This window comes from Lithobates pipiens, unplaced genomic scaffold, assembly GCF_037356315.1.
Source record: "Lithobates pipiens isolate NorthernLeopardFrog02 unplaced genomic scaffold, aLitPip1_a1.2 Scaffold_18, whole genome shotgun sequence".
Taxonomy (NCBI): domain Eukaryota; kingdom Metazoa; phylum Chordata; class Amphibia; order Anura; family Ranidae; genus Lithobates; species Lithobates pipiens.
The window spans coordinates 96,105,302-96,128,890 of NW_027507758.1; the positions used below are offsets into that span (position 1 = coordinate 96,105,302).

The window sequence follows — 23,589 nt, forward strand, 5'->3', positions numbered from 1 at the left end:
GATTCTATCTGTTCAGCAATGGAAGGCATACTGGAAGCAGCAAAAGAAGCACACTGTGCTAAAGTTAACTTTACAAGAAAAGATACATTAAAGTGTCAGATCAACAAAAATTATGGTATTGGTGGATTTTGATGCCCTGAATCAGCTCCTGGCTTCTACAGTATATGTCTTGGATACACTGGCAGTGGAATTTCCCTACCTAAATGCCCGACTCCGTTCCTGGGGGTTTTAGACATTCCTTCTCACCTTATATGCTCCACCTTCTTCTGTTGCATTATCCAGAATATAACATATATTTAATATATTTAACAAAATCATATAAGGGCAATGCACATTATAAGACATTAAGACCACACAACAATGGCTTCTGTCTCAAGCAGCACCAACCAAGTAACCAAGTCAGCTAAGACATGTCAATTTATTCATTTTGAACAAGAGTTTGTTAGCACACTAACGCACCTCCATGATGTGATGCAACTGCATTGCAGTGTGCAGTAATGCATTACTGTGTGCTGTGGTGCGCAGCTTTGAAACAGAAAGGTGCTGGTACATTTCCAATCCGCTCTAGTCTGTCAGCATTAACATGGCACACCACAGCGGAAAAGCGTGAATAAGCCAAAACTTCTATTGCAGACAATGCTTAAAATTTGACTTCATCACACTGCAGACTTTTGAGAAATCCAGTGAGCCAATCACCCATCCACGAGATTAGATTTCTGTGAGTCGCCTCAGGTTGCCAAACTAAAAGGCAGCAACATTGGACGGTTTCAGAAGATTACAGTTTTTGCAGAATGAAACAAAGAGGTAATCGTAAATAATACATTGAATTTTGTACCAATTACATATAACTATTATTTTTATTATTATTATTTAATTTTTTTTACAAAAGTGGAGTTTTTCCTTTAAAGGGTAACTCCACTTTAGTGGGGGAAAAAAAATGGCAAATAAAGAAAAACATGATAACGCATATAACTGCGACACTAATCATATTGTAATTGAATGTTATTAAAAATTTCCTTTCCTTTTCAATCTGCAGCTCTGTAATTTTATTAGAATGCATTGCAACGTGGCTACCTGGAGTTGTTCCGTACACAGAGTGTGTACTGACCACTCCCCAGAAACATAATTTCCTGCTTGTGTGATTGGCTCACCAAATTTTCCCAGAAGTCTGTCTAAGGCCCCTTTCACACGGAGGCAGTTTTCAGGCGCTACAGTGCTAAAAATAGCACCTGAAAAAACCGGCCCCTTTTACTACAGTGTGAAAGCCAGAGGGCCTTCACACTGGAGCGGTGCGCTAGCAGGACGGTGAAAAAAGTCCTGCTAGCCACATCTTTGGAGCAGTAAAGGAGCAGTGTGTTCACCGCTCCTACCCATTGAAATCAATGGGGCAGCGCGGCTATATCGCTGGCATAGTGCAGCGGCACTTTAACCTTTTTTCGCATACCGCCGCTAAAACGACGATAAAGCACCGCTAAAAATGGCGGCGCTTTACCGCCGACGCCCGCACCGCCCCAGTCTGAAAGGGGCCTAAAATACAAGTCAGATTTCAGGCATCCCCTGCAAAATAAATGTCATTTTTGGAGAGATACTTTCAATAGGAACACCTCTAAAGGGATGCAGGCCCAGCAGATTTCCTCAGAGTCCTGCAGCTGCACACCTGACAGTTAATTATGAAACCACTCCCACTAGACTCACTCAGAACAGAGGCACAGAAGAACATACAGGGATTACTTCAGAATAATAAAAGGTAGGAATCTGCAACAAAGTTTGTTATAATTCTTGCAATGCACATAGATCACCCAGAGGGGAATGTTTTTTCTCAACAAAAGTGGAGTTACACTTTAACAACCTAAATACACTCCTTGCTTGTTTTTTAAAACCCTACAGCAAAAAATGCAAAAGTGAAGATTACGATTATGTGAAAATGTCTCCCAAAATGCAAAAGCACCAAGGCGATAAAATACAATTTTGAAAAACTTTCCTTGTAATCGGCTACAAATATAGTGTGTATAAGGCATTTGAGAATACAGCAGATATTCCAACAGAATAGAAAACGCAGATGTGGAGAAAAAGACAATGTCACCAATGTACTTATCAGCTGTACACACACAGACACACACACACACACACACACACACACACGAATTGAAGATCTGCTTGCTAGAAAGGTGTCAGAATATCATCCTTCTTTGTAATGTCTCAACCTGATGAGCATCTTTGCTCTCTTGTAATCAGAGAAAATATAGAAACATGACGTTTTCACTCCGGCTGTCATTAGTTCTTTACCACAGAACGATGGAACTTGTCATAACCATGAGTACACGGGGCACAAATTCATATAAGAGTAATCCACAGTATAACACATGAAGGTCACGCAACAATGGCTTCTGTCTCCAGCACCACCTACCAAGTAACCAACAAGTCAGCTAAGACATGTTACTTTATGCTGTCTTAAGAATCTTGCAATGCGCCAGGCAATTATGTGTAGACAAATTTCATGTCACAAGAAGGACAGATCAAAAAGGTAAGCTTCCTGTAAATATATATACTCAACGGCCACTTTATTAGGTACACCTGTTCAATTGTTTGATAACACAAATTGTAAATTTGCCAATCACATGGCAGCAACTCAATGCATTTAGGCATCTAGACATGGTGAAGACTACTTGAAGTTCAAACTGAGCATTAGAATGGGGAAGAAAGAGGATTTAAGTGACTTTGAACGTGGCATGGTTGTTGGTGGCAGACGGGCTGGTCTGAGCATTTAAAAAACTGCTAATCTTCTAGGATTTTCATACACAACCATCTCTAGGGTTTACAGAGAATGGTCTGACAAAGAGATAATATATCCAGTGAGTGGCAGTTGTGTGGACAAAAATGCCTTGCATAAACATGAAAATATAGATCCATTCTGCCTTGCATCAATGGTTCAGGCTGGTGGTGGTGAAATGGTGTGGGTGATATTTATTTGCAACAATTTGGGCCCCTTAGTCCCAATTGAAAATCTTTTAAATGCCCGAGTATTGTTGCTGACCATGCCCATTTTTTAATGACTACAATGTCCACAAAGCTCAAATCAAACTGCTTTCTTGAACACGACAACGAGTTCACTGTACTCAAATGGCCTCCACAGTCACCAGATCTCAATCTAATAGAACACCTTTGGGATATGGTGGAACGGAAGATTTGCATCATGGATGTGCAGCCAACAAATCTGCAGCAACAGTTTGATGCCATCATGTCAATATGGACCAAAATCTCAGAGGAATGTTTCCAACACCTTGTTGAAGCTATGCCATTAAAAATTAAGCCAGTTACGAAGGCAAAATGGGGTCCAACCTGGTACTAGCAAGGTGTACCTTGCTAGTACCAGGCAGGACTTCTCCCTGACGTCCTGCCAGCGCACCACTGTAGTGTGAAAGCCCTCGGGCTTTCACACTACAGACAATGGTACAGCTTTTTTTGGGCGGATTGCAGGCGCTATTTCTAACGCTATAGCGCCTGCAAAACGCCCTGGTGTGAAAGGGGTCTTAGACTTGCATTATAAGAAGGAGCAAATCGCAACAACCAAGGTGCAGAATCGTAAAGCAGGAAGTAGAACCAGTTTGTAGTGCATCTCCTAAGCACATAAATAATTACTAACTACAGACAGTAACATGGTTAAAAAAAAAAAATACAAATTAATAAGATTATTTACATCAAGTTGATGTCTCTAACACCCAAAAAACACACAGAAAACATGATACATTCACTTCTAAAATGCTGCATACATTCTTGTACTCTGAATGAAAACAAATGAACAGAAAATGTATGCCTGCATATCTGTATATCTGAAGCCACTTAAAAATACAGCAATTCTCAGATATTTATTTTATTCCACAAATTTTCAAGTCATAGTTAGTCATTTAAACGAAACCCCACTCTAAGAATAGAAACAAAATTTGACACATCCATAATGTTGGCTCCCAGCTAACTCATTGACATCTGTTTTGTTCATAAAATTAGAGACTGTTACAAAATAAACGCACTGCTAAGGATGAACAGTGTCAATCATGTTATGAAAACTTTATCCTATCAAACCCATAACTTGAAGCAAGTAGCTAAATTCAAAGTTAAAGCAGATTGATGGAGGGCAATTTAACTGCCAGAAAATCTTTATTATTTGCAACCAGTTTTGTGATTTAGGCACCACTGTAATGCCTGGTACACACTACAAGTTTTGGGTTGAATGAAAAAAAAAAAAAACAGCTCTGGTCAGAGTCACAGTACTATCCATCTGAAGTTAATGATGAGATTTCCCCCACTGAGTGGTTGTGTTCTGACAGGGGGACAGCCGCCCCACCATAACACTCCAATTAGCGCTCTCTACCATTGACTGAGAGCGCTGATCGGGAGTCAGACGGCTGATGGTTTTCCAGCATACACGCCCAGCTTCTGTATGACAGACCGGCATACACACGGGCCAAGTGTCTGCCGATTTTTATTAAACCGGCCAAAGTTTCTCGACATTTGGCCCCCGTGTGTACGGAGCTCAAACTGATACTAAAGTCTCTCGCTCTCTTTTTTTTTTTTTTTAAATAACAAACATGTTACACTTACCTGCTCTGTGTCATAGTTTTGCACAGAGCAGCCTGGATCCTCCTCTTCTCGGGTCACTCCCTCCTGCAAGCAGCTGGCTGACTTTTTCTCTCCTCATTTGCTCACTAACTTTGAGTGACAGCAGTGGGAGCCAATGGCGTTTTGCTGCTGTCTCAGCCAATGAGGGAGATTCTCAAACAGAGAAACAGCCCCAAAACATGTTTCCACCCTTGTGCTAGACGGTAGAGATGGTGTTCTTAGGGTCATAGTCAGCATTTTGCTTCTTCCTCCAAACACGGCGGAGGTGGAAACATGATGCTTTGGGGCTGTTTCTCTGCTAAAGGTACAGGCCAACTGTGCCGCACTGAGGGGCCAATGGGTGGGGCCATGTATTGTAAAGTCTTGGATGAGAACCTTCTTCCCTCAGCCAACACTGAAGATGATGCTGGGTCTTCCAGCATGACAATGACCCAAAATATACTGCCAAGGCAACAAAGTAGTGGCTCCAAAAGAAGCACATTAAGGTCATGGAGTGGCCTAATCAGCATCTAGATCTTAATCCTACTGAAAATGTATGGAGGGAGCTGAAACTGAGTTGCCAAGAGACAGAAACCTTAAGGATTTTAGAGAAGATCTGTAAAGAAAAGTGGACCAAAATCCCTCCTGAGATGTGCGCAAACCTGGTCACTAACTACAAGAAACGTCTTACCTCTGTGCTTGCCAACTAATTTTACAAACTGAATTTCAACTTAATTTATAACATTTGTTTTATGTGTTTTTTTCTGGATTTTTGGTTGATATTCTGTCTCGATCATTTAAAATACACCTATGATAGCAATTACAGACCCTTCATTTCTTTGTAAGTAGGCAAACACACAAAATGTTCAGGATATCAAATAATAATTTTCCCCACTGTAAGTGGGCAACACTGTTTTGTGCTAAAAAACCCTAGCATTGTGACCAAGCTCTCATTGTCGATACTCATTCACTGTTATAACTGAAGCTGTGGAATAGGCTCCCAATCACTGTAATCGCATGATTTGGTGTTGAGATCCATTTAAAGGGTCAGAACACGCTAGCAGAAAAGGGTTAAAGCTAATCTGCATGTTTAAAATGACTTTAAATTGTTTTGCTCAAACAAACGATTTAGTGCACTAACAGGTGCGATCGCTGGGGGTGCTGTATTACTGTATGTAGCCTCAGCTCCATTCAGTATACAGTGCTGTGTTCTGACAGGGAGACACAGATTTTGTCTCACTCTGAGAACAAAATAGAGTTGGGCTAAGCGCCCCTCAACCATTCATGGAAGCTCTATATTCGATGAATGAGATGAGCTTGAGAAAACATTGCAAAGAGAGGGCAGAACTGGGTTTCTGGCATGATATATAATATAGGTATTTTTATAAGAGAGAAGAGATGGCAACTCAAAAGTCCTTGATGTAAAAATGTATTGGCTACATATGAGCATTAAAAAGCATTTTGGCGTGAACCATAGTCTATTTTTTTTACTGATCAAACAGCTATAATATTAATACTTTCAATAGACATGTATAAAGATGTCACCAGTCCAAGCCTGTATTAAAATCCCCCACAGCTGGAACGCTTTCTGCCAACTAAAGGAAGTCCAACCATAGCACCCTGCAGCCCCACCCAAAACTGAGGAAGAAATTTGTTTTTAAAACTATTTTGGGATATTTATTATAGCAAAATGTAAAAAATATTGCTTTTTTTTGTTTATAGTGCAAAAAATAAAAACTGCAGAGTTGATTAACTACTTGCTTACTGGGCACTTAAACCCCCCTCCTATCCAGACCAATTTTCAGCTTTCAGTGCTGATGAACTCTGAATGACAATTGCGCGGTCATACAACATTGTACCCAAATTAAATTATTATCATTCCCCCCCCCCCCCCAAATAGAGTGTTCTTTTGGTGGTATTTGATCACCTGTGCGATTTTTATTTTTTGTTAAAAAAATTAAAAAATAAATACTTAATTAAAAAAAAAAATGTATTTTGTTATAAAATTTTAAAAATGGGTAATTTTTGTCCGTCATTGATGTACGCTGATGAGGCGGCACTGATGGGCATCGATAGGTGGCAGTGATGGGCACTGATTGGTTACACTGATAGGCAGCACTTCTAGGTGGCACTGATTGGCACCACTGGTGGGCACTGATAGGTGGCACTTGTGGGCACTTTCATATGGAATAAACGAGGCATAATTGCCTCTTCCGTTTTGGGACCGATGTCCCTTTAAGATGAGCCGGTGATCTGCTTTTTTTCTCCTTTGCTGTCAGCGTGAGGAGGAAAAAAAAAGCGATCACCAAACTTTTCTTTTGATCATGCGATCAGCTGTCATTGGCTGACAGCTGATCACATGGTAAGGGGCCGGGATCGCCCCTTACTCAGATCAGTGATCACCCGAGTCTCAGTGACTCGGTGATCATAGCGCACTCCGCGCCTGCCCTGCAGGGCGCGCGCAGGGAGCGTGCACAGGGGAGGCCGTCATATGACGGCCATATCACGGATGTCAAGCGGTTAAATACCACCAAAAGAAAGCTCCATTTGTGGGAAAAAAGTCAATTTTGTTTTGGTACAGCGTTGCACGACTGAGCAATTGTCAGTTAAAGCAATGCAATGCTGTATCGCAAAAAATGGCCTGCTCATTAAGGGGGCAAATCTTCCAGAGCTGATGTGTTTAAATTACTTCAGGAATGAGTGATAATTTGCAGTGCTATATCTGAATCCTATGACATTTTTGCAAGTTTCCTTAAAGCACATGTAAACCTAATATAAAAAAAACACAATTTACACACATTTCTTTAATCAAAATGGATGTAAATACCCTTTTCTCAAAGATTTATTAGTGAACACATGACTATCTGTGCTCCATTTAATGCACGCAAAGGGTGTGGGTTGAACCTAATACTGCTAATCAGGTGCAAAACTGCTGTCAGGATAAATGACGGTGAAGCTCTGAAGGATTTGCTGTCAATCATTTGATATAATCTGATCTGGAGGTGGTGCTGCATATGACTGGGAACATCTTGGGGCACAGTAAGCTACAGATGCAACTTTTTTAAAAATACAAACCTGGAGTATGTGCATGAAGCATCGCTGCAGATAAGCCACCAAAAATCAGGAAGAATGAGACACTGGCAGGATCAACAGATGTTCAAACAAATGCAAATTATGTATAATGCTGGGTTCACACTGATCCGACTTTGCCTTGCGACTTGAAGTCCTGTAGTAAAAGTCTTGTAGCAAAATACACCAGTGGGCGTAGCTATATTAATTTTCTGTCGCTACATTAATGCTATAAGAAGATAGCGGAGGCCCGGCAAGAAGAACCGAAGAGGGGGACAAGAACCCCCGAAGTCTGAAGAAGACCCCGGACAGCGGCAGCGACGAAGAAAGCCAGGCTCCTCCGCTAGTAAAAGAGCTAGCAAAAGAGCAGAAGATAGCGGAGTCCGGCAAGAAGACCCCCCAAGATAGAAGACCACCGGAGCTGTCCAATAAATTATTTTAAAAACATGTGTTGTGTTTTTTTATTCACACTTTCTTTTCACCAGGTGAATGGGTAGGGGTACATGGTACCCCAATACTCATTCACATAGGGTGGGGGGCCGGTATCTGGGGGCCCCCTTATTAAAGGGAGCTCCCGGATTCCGATAAGTCCCCCCCACAGACTCGGACAACCAACGGCCAGGGTTGTCGGGAAGAGGCCCTTGTCTTCATCAACATGGGGAAAAGGTGCTTTGGGTTGGGGGGGCCACAAGGCCCCCCTTCCCCAAAGCACCCCCCCATGTTGAGGGCACATGGCCTGGTACAGCTCAGGAGGGGGGGTGCTCGCTCGTCCCCACCCCCTTTCCTGACCGGCCATATTACGTGCTCGGATAAGGGTCTGATATGGACTTTGGGGGGACCCCCATGCTGTTTTTTCGGCGTAGGGCTTCCCCTTTAAGTCCATACCAGGTGACGGGGCTAGCGAGGTGTCAATCTCGCCAATGGAGGTGGCAACATTGACTTCCTTCGCTAGTACCGGCTACCTGGAGCCACGTTCAAAATTAACGGACTTTTCTCCATGTGTGGGCAAGTCCATTAATTTCAAAAGTCCGGCGGACTCCGGCCACAGTCCGGCGTGTTGTCCGCCAGACCTAGTCTGCTGGAAAAGTACGGTCGTGTGTGGGCAGGTCCGCTCGGAAAAGTCCGGCGGACCTCCGCTGCAAAGTCCGGCGGATAGTCCGATCGTGTGTATGTGGCATAAGAAGAATTAAGCTCAGCATTAAAAATGTGTAAACTCAAAGTACCATGAATAGGTTATCAGTACAAAAAAGGCTAATTACATATTTGAGAAAAATTTAATTCATTGAATTTCAGAGCAATTATACTACTTATTCCCTAACGGGACTCACAGATGAAGAGTCATGTTGCTTTTTTATTTGTATATGTGCAAGGATACAGAGTTCTAATGTAATATAGATTTGTTTTAATTACAAAGCACACCATGTTCCTAATATGTGACAGTGCCCAAAGCCCACCTATATCCTTCTAGTAATAGTATAAAATGAGGAGAACCGACCTATGGGTTACCTTTAACAAACTATATGCTATTGTATTTTACAATAATTACCATAATAGTTACAGCACAGGAGGCGTAACTAGCAATTAACATGCTCATTCAGTAGATGCAGGAAACCTAATTTTAAAAGCTATATCCACCTAAAATTAATATCTTTGCACTGAGTGTGCCATATTGCAGTTTTTTTTTTCTTTTTATAACAAACACGTCCTGTACCCTGTATTTTAGGTGAATTAATTAGCATTTTTCCATGCAAATCAACTGAATGGATCTCTTAAAGTGGTTGTAAACACTTATAACACACTTTGACCTACAGGTATGCCTAGATTAAGGCTTACCTGTAGATCCAAGAAATATCTCCTAAACCTGCACGGTTTAGGAGATATTTGCCCAAAGACAGGCACCGCTGTCTACGGTGCATGCGCCGTAGACAGCGGCGCGCAGGCCCACTGAGTGCACCGCGGTCAACGGTGATATACCGCGAGTGGCGGCTCCCGTGCGCATGCGAGGGAGTGACGTTATCGTGGCTTCGCCGAATGACAGGGGCAGAGCGGCGAGACCCACCGAGAAGATGGATGCGCCGGACTACAGGGGACAGCGGCGACTTCGCTGGGTCCTTTGTCAGGTAAGTGACACATAATGGACTACTATGCGATGCATAGTAGTCCATTATGCTTTACCTTTGCAGGGAATGAAAGAGGAAGTAAACCCATCAGGGTTTACTTCCTCTTTAAAGTATATCTAAATACAAGATGAAAATTGTTATATATTGCAGCTTGCTAGTCCTTAAATGTGGGGTAGTCCAAAGAGATAACTGAGAACAACATACTGACAACGAGTGCAGCACAGGCAAGGAACACAGGAAATTAGGAGCTTCTAACTTCCTGTACTGTTATCAGTTGGCAGCATTATTAGCCCTGCCTAGCTCTCTCTGTGGATTACAGAGCAACTTCTCCTCCCTAAGTTAAGGAGATGATGGGGCAGGGGGTGTTCTATAGTCCAGATCTCACACTAGCTAGGCTTTCAAATGTGGAAAGCACTAAAAGGAGCCAGACAGAAGCAGCATTTCCTACAGGGAAGGCTTAGTGGTATATCAGCCTCCTGAGAACATTGATGTATCTAAGCAGGGTTGTTACTATAGCTTAAAGCCTAACTTTTAGCTTAGGTGTGGATGGGCAAGAGTTCGATTTTCTTTATTTTCCTTTCTGTGACCATGTTATGGAGATTTCCTTTCACTTCTGGTCCTTGTTTTAGTGGAGGATAGCCAAAGTTAGGGGATCTCCCTCCCTCTCTGCTCCCTTAGGGTGGCTGGCAGACTTGAAGGACCTATATTGGGGGACGTTCGCAATTACTGGACTAGAGATTGTATTACAAGGTTCCAAGATTTTGGGTCCTTTTATTATCGCTAATGTTCCTTAAGCAGGAGATATCTTTATTTGGATGTACATGTTACGACCCAGGAGTCTGGTATTGTCATAAAGATTCACCGCTTGTTTTTTATGTTCCAAGATTTTACTGGCTTGGAGCCTTCCTCAACACCCCATTTTCACACCTTAGGGATCGGGGGCAGTCAGGTATACCCCCCATTTGTATCTATGTGCATGATCTTGAACTGAGGAACACCACTGTGTCAGCACCACCCATCTATGATCCTACTGTATAAATATAATCCACACTTCCAGAGGAAACCGGTCAAAGAACCTGAGAAATATGTAGAAGAACTGTACCCCCGCCCACCAAGACAGATTTTCTAACAATTATTGAAATAGGGTTATATGTGGATTTATATACAAGTAGCACATAAAAAATACTGAGGGGTGAAGAGCGGTACTATTTTGGTGGAATATTTGTCTTGCATTAAACTAGATAACTTATTGACTTAGTGATATGGTCGTGTTAAATAGTTGTACGTACGTTTAGACACAAGGGGGTTGATTTACTAAAACTGGAGAAAGCTGATACAGCTGTGCACGGTAGCCAATCAGCTTCAAACTTCAGCTTGTTCAATTAAGCTTTTATAAAAAAAAAAAAAAAACTGGAAGCTGATTGGTTTCTATGCAAAGTTGCACCAGATTTTGCACACTTCGGCTTTAGTAAATCAACCCCAAGTTTGTTTGAGGCTTGTGTGTATGTATGTATATATATATATATATATATATATATATATTATAATATTATAAATATAAAAAGAATTGAATTTTATGTCAACAAAGAAAGTTGTTGTATCTATTCTGACTCTAAGTTGTACCTGAAAAGTCCTGATACTCTTCCTTTCTCTCTATAATCCTGTCCCTGTGTTGCACCATACCAGAAATGGGGGAAGGGGGACAGTTGTCAGCTGGTCAAAAAGGTACAGACGGCGTTAAAACCATTTTCAGAAGTTGTAACCCTTTCCCACTCTAATACAAATGTTGTTTTTATTAGCGAGATATTCCATCACTAACTGTCCTGACACAAAGTGAGTGGAAATGTTCCCAACAGGGCAAAGATGGCAAAACAAAACAACTGGATTTTCCAACCATTAGCAGTGCTATCTAAAACAAATACAACATTTTAGCTGGAGTTGAGCTTTACATTTGGGCCTGGGTGCACTTAATATTCTGAAAAATGTTTGTGCTTACAAAAAAAAGTTTTGCTAAAAATAATAATGAGAGTTGAGTAAAAAATTTCAAAGCAAAGAAGACTCTCTTAGAAGTGTAATGTGATGCTGGGATTTGACACCGGAATCTGTGAACTGAAGAATACAGTGATTAGAAAAGAAAATACAGTTGCTCACGCAGAATGAAATTTTGCTTGCGGCACAGCAGGCGCATTCATTTCCCCAAACTTTGGATACTTTAATCTAAGGGAATCTTAATGAAACAGTTTAAACTGGTTTTACATTTGATTCTTGGAAGCCTCACCTTTTTCTCAACCTTAAAAGCAAGGAAAATGTGAAACAGTCTACATGGCTTTAAATGCTCGCTGTTCATTGATGTCTTCTGAGCTCATCTGCTTTGAATACAATGGAACATTAAAGAAACTTGTGGCAGAGACTGTGCTGATTTTAGAGTAAAAATAGCTAAAATAATTACACCGCAGGTATTCAGCTGTGGAAATGCAAGTTCTGGGCTGATTCGATTTATTTGGTTTTGACAGTCATAAGGTTCACTCGGTGAAGTCAACTGTCTGCTGAATTTCAATAACTGAAGCGAGACATGTCAGTAGCTAAAACACTTCAAAAATGTTCTTCCTGTCAGTCACATTCTTTTTAATTGCAAACTAACTGAGCCAAAATAATCCTATCGCTGTCTACATGCTTGCTTTGTGGTGTGACCAACCGTGTCCCTCTAAATGCACAGTCATTGTTTCATCTTAGTGTCTTCTGAGCTTCAGATTTAGAAACTACTTGCAGCAAACCATTCAAAAAGTAAATGTATTAAAGTTCTTAAAGCAGCCTTCAGCCCTAGGCAGAGAGTGCTGAATGCAGATTTTAATGATTTAGTGTTGGATGCAATTGTGAAAAAACTTTCAGCAGACTTTACGCAAGATTCAGTACTGCTAGAATATTGCTCCCAACTGTCCCTCATTTGGAAAGACTAAACCTCTTTTTTTGGACCCAATCTCAGTGTCTCTTGTTCATTCTTTGTTGTCCCTCTTTATTTATCTGATGTGTACATCTCTACAAAATGTATTATTTAAAGTGTTAGGCCGCGTACACACGGGCGGACTGTTCGCCCAACTTTGTTCGTCAAACAATCCGACAAACAGTCCGCTCAAAATTTGCATGAACGGACTTGACCACACACGATGAACGAACAGTCCGCTGAAAGCGCGCGCGATGACGTGAACGGCACGTACGACGGGACTAGAAATACGACGTCCAATACACTGCAATGCAACCTTCACCGTGTAAATCCTTTCTGAGCATGCGTGAAACTTAGTTTGTCGAACAAGCCTACACACGAGCGGACTGTCCGCTGAAACCAAGTTTCAGCGGACTGTCTTACGGAAATTCCGAAAAACTTTGTTCGTCAGACTGTCCGCTGAAACTGTCCGCTGAAGCCCACACACGAGCGGACTGTCCGCTGAAACACTGTTCAGAGGACAAAGTTGGGCGAACGCAGGCCTTACCATTATCCCAGGACCCTGCATTCACTATATCAGGTCTCCAACAGTACACAGAACATGGAAATGCAATTATTTTAGTAAATATAAACTGCTACATACCTTTTCTCATGAGCACTATATAGCAGACTTGTGACTTATATCAGTGCCTGGTTAAAGCTGCTGTTGTATCAGGCTGCAGGACCCCTGACCCTCTGTCAGGACAGTGCTTATTGGCCCTGTGCTGAATACATGCACCCTCCCAAGGAAAAAAAAACCTCTAGAAATACACACCAAACTGAGCATGTTCAGAGTGACTCTGTCTTAGGAGATGGATTGGGGACGGTGGAAGACGGGGAGGACCAGAGAAGACCGGATCAAACAGCCTTTTTACACAATGCGGAAGATTAACCCCTTAGGTTTCCCAGTGACTATAACAAGCATGCTTTACTGCATATACAAATTGATTTTATTGCTGTGGGTTTAGTAACACTAACTACCAAAAGTGTTATTCCGTACTTAACTTTTTATACAATAAAAGAGCTAAAGTAGAAATAGAGGTCAAACAAGCACTTGTGTGGTTTAGATGGTCATTTTCTGCATATTAGATCTTTGTGGTCTATATAACTAGGACCATGGCAGGGATGTGTCCTTTGTCTCCATACCGTGTGCTAAAAAGTGTCCCTCTTAATAATGTAAGAAAGTGGGGAGGGTATACTAGAGACTTGCTAAGGCCTGCTAAAGCTTTTATATAACCTACAGCCAGCATTCCCACACTGGAGCTGATTGATACCTTAAAGTAAACCCTGTTGCAATCTCAGCAATTCATATTGAGCATATGAAGAGCAACATAACCCAAATTTCTCAAATTTCTAAAGCCTCCCTATTGCTACTTAAATGTGATGGGCAACCTCATTGACCAGAAGTGAGAAGCATGGGAAGGCACACATAAAATTATTTAGGTAGTGAAGTGAATCAACAATTTTTTTGCACGTCAACCTATGTATATTGAGTGTCTGGGCATCAAATACCTCCATCACTACTACCCTCCCCTGCATCATCCCTCCTCACCATTTTCTGACCCATTTTTTCTGTTTTACGGGTAATGACCCTGCACTTCTGGCTTTCTTGCCTAGATTAAATTAACATCTGTATTGGTCATCATGCATCCCAGAAGGCTTTGGGCAATTTCTGCTACATTGCTCATAAGACTTGCAATTTCCTTACCACGCTGAACAAGTGCCAAGGTGCACCATCGGGAGCCACTGCAAGCACCAAGAAGAGACAACTGGTCCCCTGAAGTCTGTATAGAAGATATTGGGACCCAGCATGTTGCATAGGTGCACAAGATTACACCAGACAATGTATTCGCTGAGCGATGGAGCACTATACACTCAAACTCAGCTCTAATTGCTCTCAAATGCCAATTTACACTTACCCTAAACCTATTTATGTATTTAATTTCTCATAGCTCCAGGTGTAGAAAAAAAGCCTTAATATGGGTTACTCTTTGGTAACTTTACTGTTGAAATACATACCCTCTATATTTGCATAAGATCAAACCTAGTGGTAGGTGGAAACCAGCATTGTACATATTGTCTGCTCTCTGGGTTTTGACCACCATTGCAGACTTGGGGGAAAAAAAATTAAGTTAAACTGCATCCAAATGTAATTATACATAACACTAAGACATTACACAAACATACCTCTGGATACTTTAACTTAAACGTTTTATGCATTTCTCTGAATCGGCTGTAACGTCTGAACACCGTCCATGTTTCCTCTAAGACAATGATCTGCATAAGAAACAATAAAAAAAAACTTCATCTATGCAGGTCGAATGAACAGCATAGCACTGACCACATCTGTAGGATACTCAGCTTCCTTAATTCCCCTGCCCCACTGTTTGACTGCCAGAAGTGAATAAATAAATAACCGCTAATTCCAGGTATGCTGGAACATCTGATACCCCCCCCTTCTTCCTTGCGTACAAAAGCTTGGCAAATGGCTACTCAGTCTGCTCTGTCACATGAAAGTACCAAGAGAGCCCTAAGCCCTGTGCATGCTTGTAGTAATAACCTGAAGCTTGCATAGGAGCTCAGTCATTGATCCCAGCAGCCAAAACAAAGGGAGGGTAGCTATGCACAGCTAGAAATGAGAGTGAGATGGCATTAAAGTGAACCTGCTGCTGTGTCCTGTATAGGCAAAGCACAGGTTCACTTTAAATGTAACCTAAGTCAATAATGACCTTTGGCGTTAAATAATAAAAACAGCAAAAAAGGTTTATTAAGGTGAAACCTGTAAAATTAGGTTAATAAAGAGATTTAAACTGGACTAAAAAATCTTAGCACTAAAAACAATGCATCAAATGTTCAGCCCCCAAATAACCCCACTCTAAAATGATAGATCTTAACACACACACAACAAAAAAAATAAAAAATAATTTCAAGGTTACCTTTATTTCAAACTCATAGTGCTCATCCTTGCCTTGTCCACAGAGAACGTAACGAGGGATAGTTATTTTCACAGGATCGGTAAGATCATCAGGATTCACACCTAGTGACCGCGAGACCAATTTCTACAGGCAAGGAAAAAAAGGAAGAAAATGCTTAACGAGTGCACAGAACCTGGGTCATTTTTTTTAAAGAATAAAATGTTCACACCACTCAACACTTAAAATAAACATTGTGAATCTACACTTAAAAAAAACAAAAAACTGTAAGCAATGCTGTTTTATTGTGTGCACTGAATGCCTAAAAGTACCAATGCCACCTAACACTGAACATTCAAAGAGGGTGGATTCAAGAGCGCTTAAAGTGGTTGTAAAGACAATTTTTTTTAACCTTTTAAAGACTGCAGCTCCCCCCTCAGCCCCCCGTAATACTTTCCTAAGCCTGATCGCGATCCAGTGATGTGCACGAGAGATGAGGCTCTCCATCCTCATTGGCTGAGGTGCAGCAACAAGAGCCAAGGACTTCTGCTGCCAATCACAGCCAGTGAGGTGGGAGTGGGGGGTGGGGCTGAGGTGCACTCTCTGTGCCCTATGGGCACAGAGAAAGGGTCTCACTAGTGAGCATGTACAAGTTCTCCCGTAGCAAGTGGCTTGCTTTAAGGGCACACGGCAAGGAGGGGCAGGAAGTGCTGACGGGGAACCCAAGAAAAGGAGGATCGGGGGTTGCTCTGTACATAACTATTGCACAGATCAGGTACGTATGACATGTTTGGTATTTTTTTTTCCCCTTTACAAATTCTTTAATGACACATCAGACCTTAACATTTTTCCATACAAAAGATTATATTTTTGGGTAAGGCATCACTTTTTGTAAACCACAAACAGTGATCAAGGTCTAGGCACAGAATTATCTTGGTTCCTTTTTAAAAAAAAAATCATGTACAGTGCCTTGAAAAAGTATTCATACCCCTTGAAATTGTCCACATTTTTTCATGTAACAACCAAAAATGTACATGTATTTTTGTTGGGATTTTATGTGATAGACCAACACAGAGTGGCACATAATTGTGAAGTGGAAGGGAAATGATAAATGGTTTTCAAATATTTTTACAAATAAATATATGAAAAGTGCAACGTGCATTTTTATTCAGCCCCCTTTACTATGATAGCACTAACTAAAATCCAGTGGAACCATTTGCCTTCAGAAGTCACCTAATTTGTAAATAGAGTCCACCTATGTGTAATTTAATCTCAGTATAAATGCAGCTGTTCTGTGAAGCTCTCAGAAGTTTGTTAGGGAACTTTAATGAACCAACAGCATCATGAAAGCCAAGGTACACTAGACAGGTCAGGGATAAAGTTGTAGAGAAGTTTAAAGCAGAGTTGGGTTATAAAAAAATATCCCAAGCTTTGAACAACCCACAGAACACTGTTCAATTCATCATCCGAAAATGGAGAGTATGGCACAACTGCAACCTACCAAGACTTGGCTGCCCACCTAAATTGACATGCCAGTCAAGGAGAGCATTTATCAGAGAAGCAGCCAAGAGGCCCATGGTAACTCTGGAGGAGCTCCAGAGATCCACAGCGCAGGTGGGAGAATCTGTCCACAGGACAACTATTAGTTGTGCACTCCACAAATCTGGCCTTTATGGAAGAGTAGCAAGAAGAAAGCCATTGTTGAAAAAAAAAAAAAACATGAGAAGTTCGATTTGCAGTTTGCGTGAAGCCATGTGGGGAGATATGGAAGAAGATGCTCTGGTCAGATAAGACCAAAATTTAACTTTTTGGTCTAAAAGCAAATGCTATGTGTTGTGGAAAATGAATACTGCACATGGCCTTGAACACACCATCCCCCCGTGAAACATGGTGGCAGCATCATGTTGTGGGCATGCTTTTCTTCTGCAGAGACATGGACAGGGAAGCTGGTCAGAGTTGATGGGAAGATGGATGGAGCCAAATACAGGGCAGTCTTAGAAGAAAACCTGTTAGTCTGCAAAATACTTGAAAAAGGGGAGGAGGTTCCCCTTCCAGCAGAACAACAATCCCAAATATACAACCAGAGCTAGAAATGGAATAGTTTAGATCAAAGTATTCATGTGTTAGATTGGCCGAGTCAAAGTCCAGACCTCAATCCATTTGAGAATCTGTGGCAAGACTTGAAAATTGCTCATCACAAACGTCTCCATACAACCTGACAGAGCTTGAGCTATTTTGCAAAGACGAATGGGCAAAAATGTCACTTTCTAGATATGCAATACTGGCAGAGACCTCCCCAAAAATACTTGCAGCTGTAATTGCAGCGAAAGGTGGTTCTACAAAGTATTGAACTCAGGGGGAATATAAATGCAGGCATCAGGAATGGTTTCACCTGCTGGTGGCGCTGTCAGATCTATGGGCCGCAGTACTGGTGTTTACCAGCGGGCGACTCCTGACAGTCTGGAGCCGACATCTCCTGGAATCAGGCATCACCTGAGACTTATTGCAAGAGGTGTACTTATACCCGGCAGATGCTTGAGCTCATCGCCTTGGTATTGTTCCTGGAGCCCTGACCTGTATTTGCTATCCTGAAACCTGTATTCCTGTAACCTGTACCTTGTATCCTTTGTTCCTGAACCCTGCATCCATTCCTGGACTCCTGTCTTGCAGACTGATCCCTTCCTCCTGTTGTCCTCTCCCTGTCCTGTCCTGTTCCCTGTTCAATCTGATTGATCCCCCGTGTATGACACTGGCTTGGTTACTTTAATGATTATATCTTACACCTGTATATACATTTGGTTTGGAGAGTTATTATTGTGTGACACCATGGTTGGTTGCTGGTTTATTTTATTGTTTGTCACATCACAAGTACTTTGGTGTTTTACTTATCCTTACAATAAAGCATATCTATCGCTGTCCACATATTTCTGGTCGCACTGGTTCATAATAGGATGCCACACTTTTCGCATATTTATTTGTAAAACAAATTGAAAACCATTTATCATTTTCCTTACAGTTCACAATTATGTGCCACTTTGTGTTGGTCTATCACATAAAGTCCCAATAAAATACAGTTATGTTTCTAGTCGTAACATGACAAAATGTGGAACATATCAAGGGGTGTGAATACTTTTTCAAGAGACTGTATATAGACTTGCTCCATCTATTTGTGAGGGTGATCAGTAAATGTATCTCATTGATTTCGAAGGAGAAACTAAATACAAACTCTAACTTGAATTGGCTATGCCGAGGAAGAGGGAGTTAAGAGTTGTTAACCATGCTCACAGAGCTGGATATGTCTCTATAGCAATGCATGCTGCAAACTGAGGTTTCACACATAGCTAGCTAAAAGTTCATGAACGGATACTTGCATATAGATACGTAAATGCACAAAAACTTCCACCAGCCTACATGATGGAAGGGCAAATCTCAGACTAGGAGAAGAAATAGCAGGTTTTCTGCCATCAGTGAACATGCTTATATGTGGAAAGAGCACAGACTGATCTCATCAGTTGACTGCTGCTCCTTTACACTCCAGTCATAGCCTAGGGTGGGCCCTGAACCATTATGATGAACTGCATTGTAGTCTACAGAGATATCCATGTCCTAGCGGTGCAGGAATGCCTAAAGCCGCGTACACACGAGCGGACTTTTCAACGGACTGAGTCCGTCAGACTATTCGATCGTGTGTGGGCTGCAACGGACTTTTGACTCGCCAAAGTCCGAAGGACTTTAGAATATGGAACATGCTTCAAATTTTCCCGACGGAACTCCGCCGGACCCGGGTCCCTTCGAAAACTCCGCTCGTGTGTGTGCTATTCCGACGGACTAAAACCGACGCTAGGGCAGCTATTGGCTACTGGCTATGAACTTCCGTATTCGAATCCAGTCGTACGTCATCACGTTCGAATCCGTCGGAGTTTAGTGTGATTGTGTGTGGCCAAGTCCGCTCCGCCGAAAAGTCCGTCAGAACTCCGTCGGAACTCCGGCAGAACTCCGACGGAACTCCTTCGGAAGTCTGTCGGACATAAGTCCTCTCGTGTGTACGGGGCTTAAAACACTGATCTGAACACAATTACAAACCCTTTAAAAGGTAAACCAATCACATATTTGCAGTTAAACTGTGAATTTAGTTGTTTTCCTGCAGCTGAGCTTTCATGCTTTCCTCAATAACCTCTTTCAAGTAATTATTTATTTTAGTAGGTGAAATGTATTGCTAGAAAACCTTTTAATACCAGTTCAGTAATTAAACTGAAAGAATGTCGATTCTGAATGGTGGTTTCCAAACTGCGGCCCAGGGACCAGATGCAGACCTTTGCTTGCTTTTATCAGGCCCTTGGGTAACGATTTCATCCACTGATACCAACAATGGGGCATAATTCCCTCCTCACAAAAAACAGTGAAGGGGCACAATTCCTCCCAATGACACCAATGATGGGGCATGAATCCTTCCAATGAAACCAACAATGGGGCACAATCCCGCCCATTGACACTAAAGATGGAACATTATTTTTCCTGCTGTCTGGACCTTTTCTACTCCCCCCCTAAAATCTGAAGAACAGTAAACTGGCCACTTGTTTGGAGAACCCTAATTTAGATGAATAGTGAACTCAAAACCTTTTTTCTTACTTTCCCTTGATGCACACAAGCGTGGATGACCTGTAAAATAAATACTGTAGCACCCCCTTCCCCTGGGAAGGTGGTTAGGGTTCCCTAGTGGCTCGGTGGGTTAGCATTTTCACATTAGGGGTGAATCTCCAACTCTTTGTTGGGTGGAAGATATAGGGCATGAGTCACTTTAAGGCAGTTTAAGAGAGTTTATTATAGGGCCAATAAACTCAGGGAGAGAGGACCCTTAATATTAAAACTGTAGAACAGCTTTAGTTCAGCATAATTATCCTTTGGATGAGTCACCAGGATGCCCCACCAGCAGTAGATTCTACCCAGCTCTCCAGGACATGCTTCATTGGTAACGTCTTCACCGATGGTGATCCAGTTCAAGCTATCATCTTCCTGTTCCACTTGCCCTGGATATATTTTCCAGCAGGAAGCTTTAGACCCCAGTTTTTGTCCTCTAAGTCAGTGGTTCTCAACCCTGTCCTCAAGTACCCCCAACAGGCCATGCTTTGGGAATTTCTCTTAGATAAAATATCTGTCCAAAATACCAAGCCATTGACTCAAATTTAAAGCACCTGTGCAAGATAAAGGAAAACCTGCAAACATAGCCTGTGGGGTACTTGAGGACAGGGTTGAGAACCACTGCTCTATGTAACACAGCACACCCTCCCCAGGCAGAGCATGAGAGGCATGCAAGCATTCTATGGTAACCCCAAACATTTATATAGTGCCCCAGCATGCATCATTGACTATAAACCTCATAGAAGTGGATTAGGGATACTTACAGTTGTGCTCATAAATTTACATACCCTGGCAGAATTTATGATTTCTTGGCCATTTTTCAGAGACTATGAATGATAACACAAAAACTTTTCTTTCACTCATGGTTAGTGTTCGGTTGAAGTAATTTATTATCAGTCAACTATGTTTACTCTTTTTAAATCATAATGACAACACAAACTACCCAAATGACCCTGATCAAAATTTTACATACCCTGGTGATTTTCATACCCTTGTCATGTCCAAGTACGTCCCATGCGCAGCTTCCTGGCTGATGAATGTAAATGTTCTTCAACTATTTTTTGATAACATACTGCATTCATCTTGCCATCAATTTTGCCCAAATTTCCTGAGCTATTGTAGCTTACACCTTCCCGAAACATCAGTGTTCCACCTCAGTGTTTCACAGTAAGAATGGTGTACTTTTCATCATAGGCCTTGATGACTCCTCTCCAAATGTCGTGTTTATAGTTGTGGCCAAAAATCTAAATTTTGGTTTTATAACTCCAAATGACTTTGTACCAGAAGGTTTGAGGCTTGTCTCTGTGCTGTTTGGCATATTGTAAGCGGGATACTTTGTGGCATTTGCATAGTAATGGCTTTCTTCTGGCGACTCGACCATGCAGCCCATCTTTCTTCAAGTGCCTCCTTATTGTGCATCTTGAAATGGCCACACCACATGTTTTCAAAGAGTCCTGTATTTCACCTGATGTTATTTGTGGGTTTTCCATCCAGAAAAATTTTCTTGGCAGTTGTGGCTGAAATTTTAGTTGGTCTACCTGACCGGGGTTTGGTTTCAACAGAACCCCTAATTTTCCACTTCTTGATTAGAGTTTGAACACTGCTGATTTGTATTCTCAATTCCTTGGATATCTTTGTATATCCCTTTCCTGTTTTATACAGTTCAACTACCTTTTCCACAGATCCTTTGACAATTCTTTTGCTTTCCCCATGATTTAGAATCCAGAAACGTCAGTGCAGCACTGGATGAAAGATGCAAGGGTCTGTCAGGAGTCCAGAAACTCATTGACCTTTTATACACACAGACTAATTACAAGCAAACCGATCACAGATGAGGATGGTTACCTTTCATAGCCATTCAAACCTCTCTGTCATGGTTATGTAATAGAGTTCGTCTGCTTACCTGTCTCCAAGTGTTCATCTCTAGAGACCAACCGACCCTCACCTGACTGCTTTTGTAATCTATCCTCTGGCATGGCTCCACCCTAGCTCCTATCAGAGAACTCTATATTAACCTGTGCACTGCAGGCTAACTCTGCTGATCAACCTTTGTGTGTTTAGCTTCCTGTAACCTGCTGTGTGCTCTTCTGTTGTTCCGTTACCGACTTTGGCGTGTCTTTGACTATCCCCGTTTGCCTGTGATCCTGACCTTTTGGCATGTCCCTGACTATTCCTGTCAGCTTGTGGCCCTGACCTTGGCTTTATCCCTCACTATCCCTATCCTCCTGTTGCCTACTGTGGGTGTGAGCTGGGGGACCCCGGGGGTCGCGACCTGGAGCCAGTTGCAGCCCAGTCTAGCAGTGAACACCTGCTGGCTCTTAGACTCCGCGCCCAAGGGAATCTTACACTCTAACCTCGGTGGGATCTGTCTTGGTGTTCTGGCGGCCCTGCCTTCCTTATCACCTTGACCCCCGTCCACAGCAGTCAGCCGTAGGGTCCACAACCTTGCGGTGCACTCCTGATCCCTACGGTGTGCATCTGTCACCTGGCCTCAAGGCGACCGGAGACCCTCTGTGTCAACTTGTGTGCATGTTATCAGGCCAAAATCTCTTGATCAGGGTCATTTGTGTAGCTTGTGTTATCCTTATGATTTAAAAAGAGTAAACACAGGTGATTGATTATAAATGGCATCAGCCAATCACTAACCATGAGTGAAAGAAAAGTTTTTGTGTTATCATTCATAGTCTCAGAAAAATGGCCAAGAAATCAAAATTTTCTGCCAGGGTATGTAAACTTATGATCACAACTGTAAATAAGCATAGCTCGGGTTAGTGGATCCTCTTACACTACTATCAGAGGGAATCCCCAATAGCAGGCAAAAGCAAACACTGAGCAAAGGAAAAACCTGGTTAAGCTGGACTAGAAATTAAAGTTTAGGCTGACTACAGCCCGGCAGCAGTAAATCTAGGACAAGGGACACTACTACTTAGGGCAGGGCCCTTACAACATATAATACTTGTTCATAGTCTATAATGTTTATAATAGGACACATCATCATACTAGATCCGGTCTATGGTGTTAAGGGTTAAAAATTAGTACAATTCATGGACATTTATGTAAACCACATGGGTAGAATATAGAATATGAAAAGCACACCTAGGTTTTTCCATTATTTAACAGGATGCCCCGATGTGCTTACACTCGACACAAAAGCCTCTGTTAAAATGCACACATTTTATTAAGCTTTTATCCAGCAGCTTATAAAGGTCTGCTGTTCTGCAGTTTAAAAAAGCCAGACAAAAGTACCTGTGGTCCAAAACAATTCGAAAAATGC

General features: G+C 41.9%; 1 protein-coding gene across 1 annotated transcript in view; it reads right to left on the bottom strand.

Moving 5' to 3' along the window:
* Positions 1 to 23,589, bottom strand: part of KIF16B (kinesin family member 16B) — a 566,152-nt gene that overhangs the window by 111,523 nt on the left and 431,040 nt on the right. The window contains exons 23-24 of the mRNA XM_077485929.1: positions 15,702 to 15,824; positions 14,953 to 15,042 (exon numbers count right to left, since the gene is read on the bottom strand). Coding sequence (XP_077342055.1) covers positions 14,953 to 15,042; positions 15,702 to 15,824 — 213 coding nt within the window. The remainder of the gene's footprint in view (positions 1 to 14,952; positions 15,043 to 15,701; positions 15,825 to 23,589) is intronic.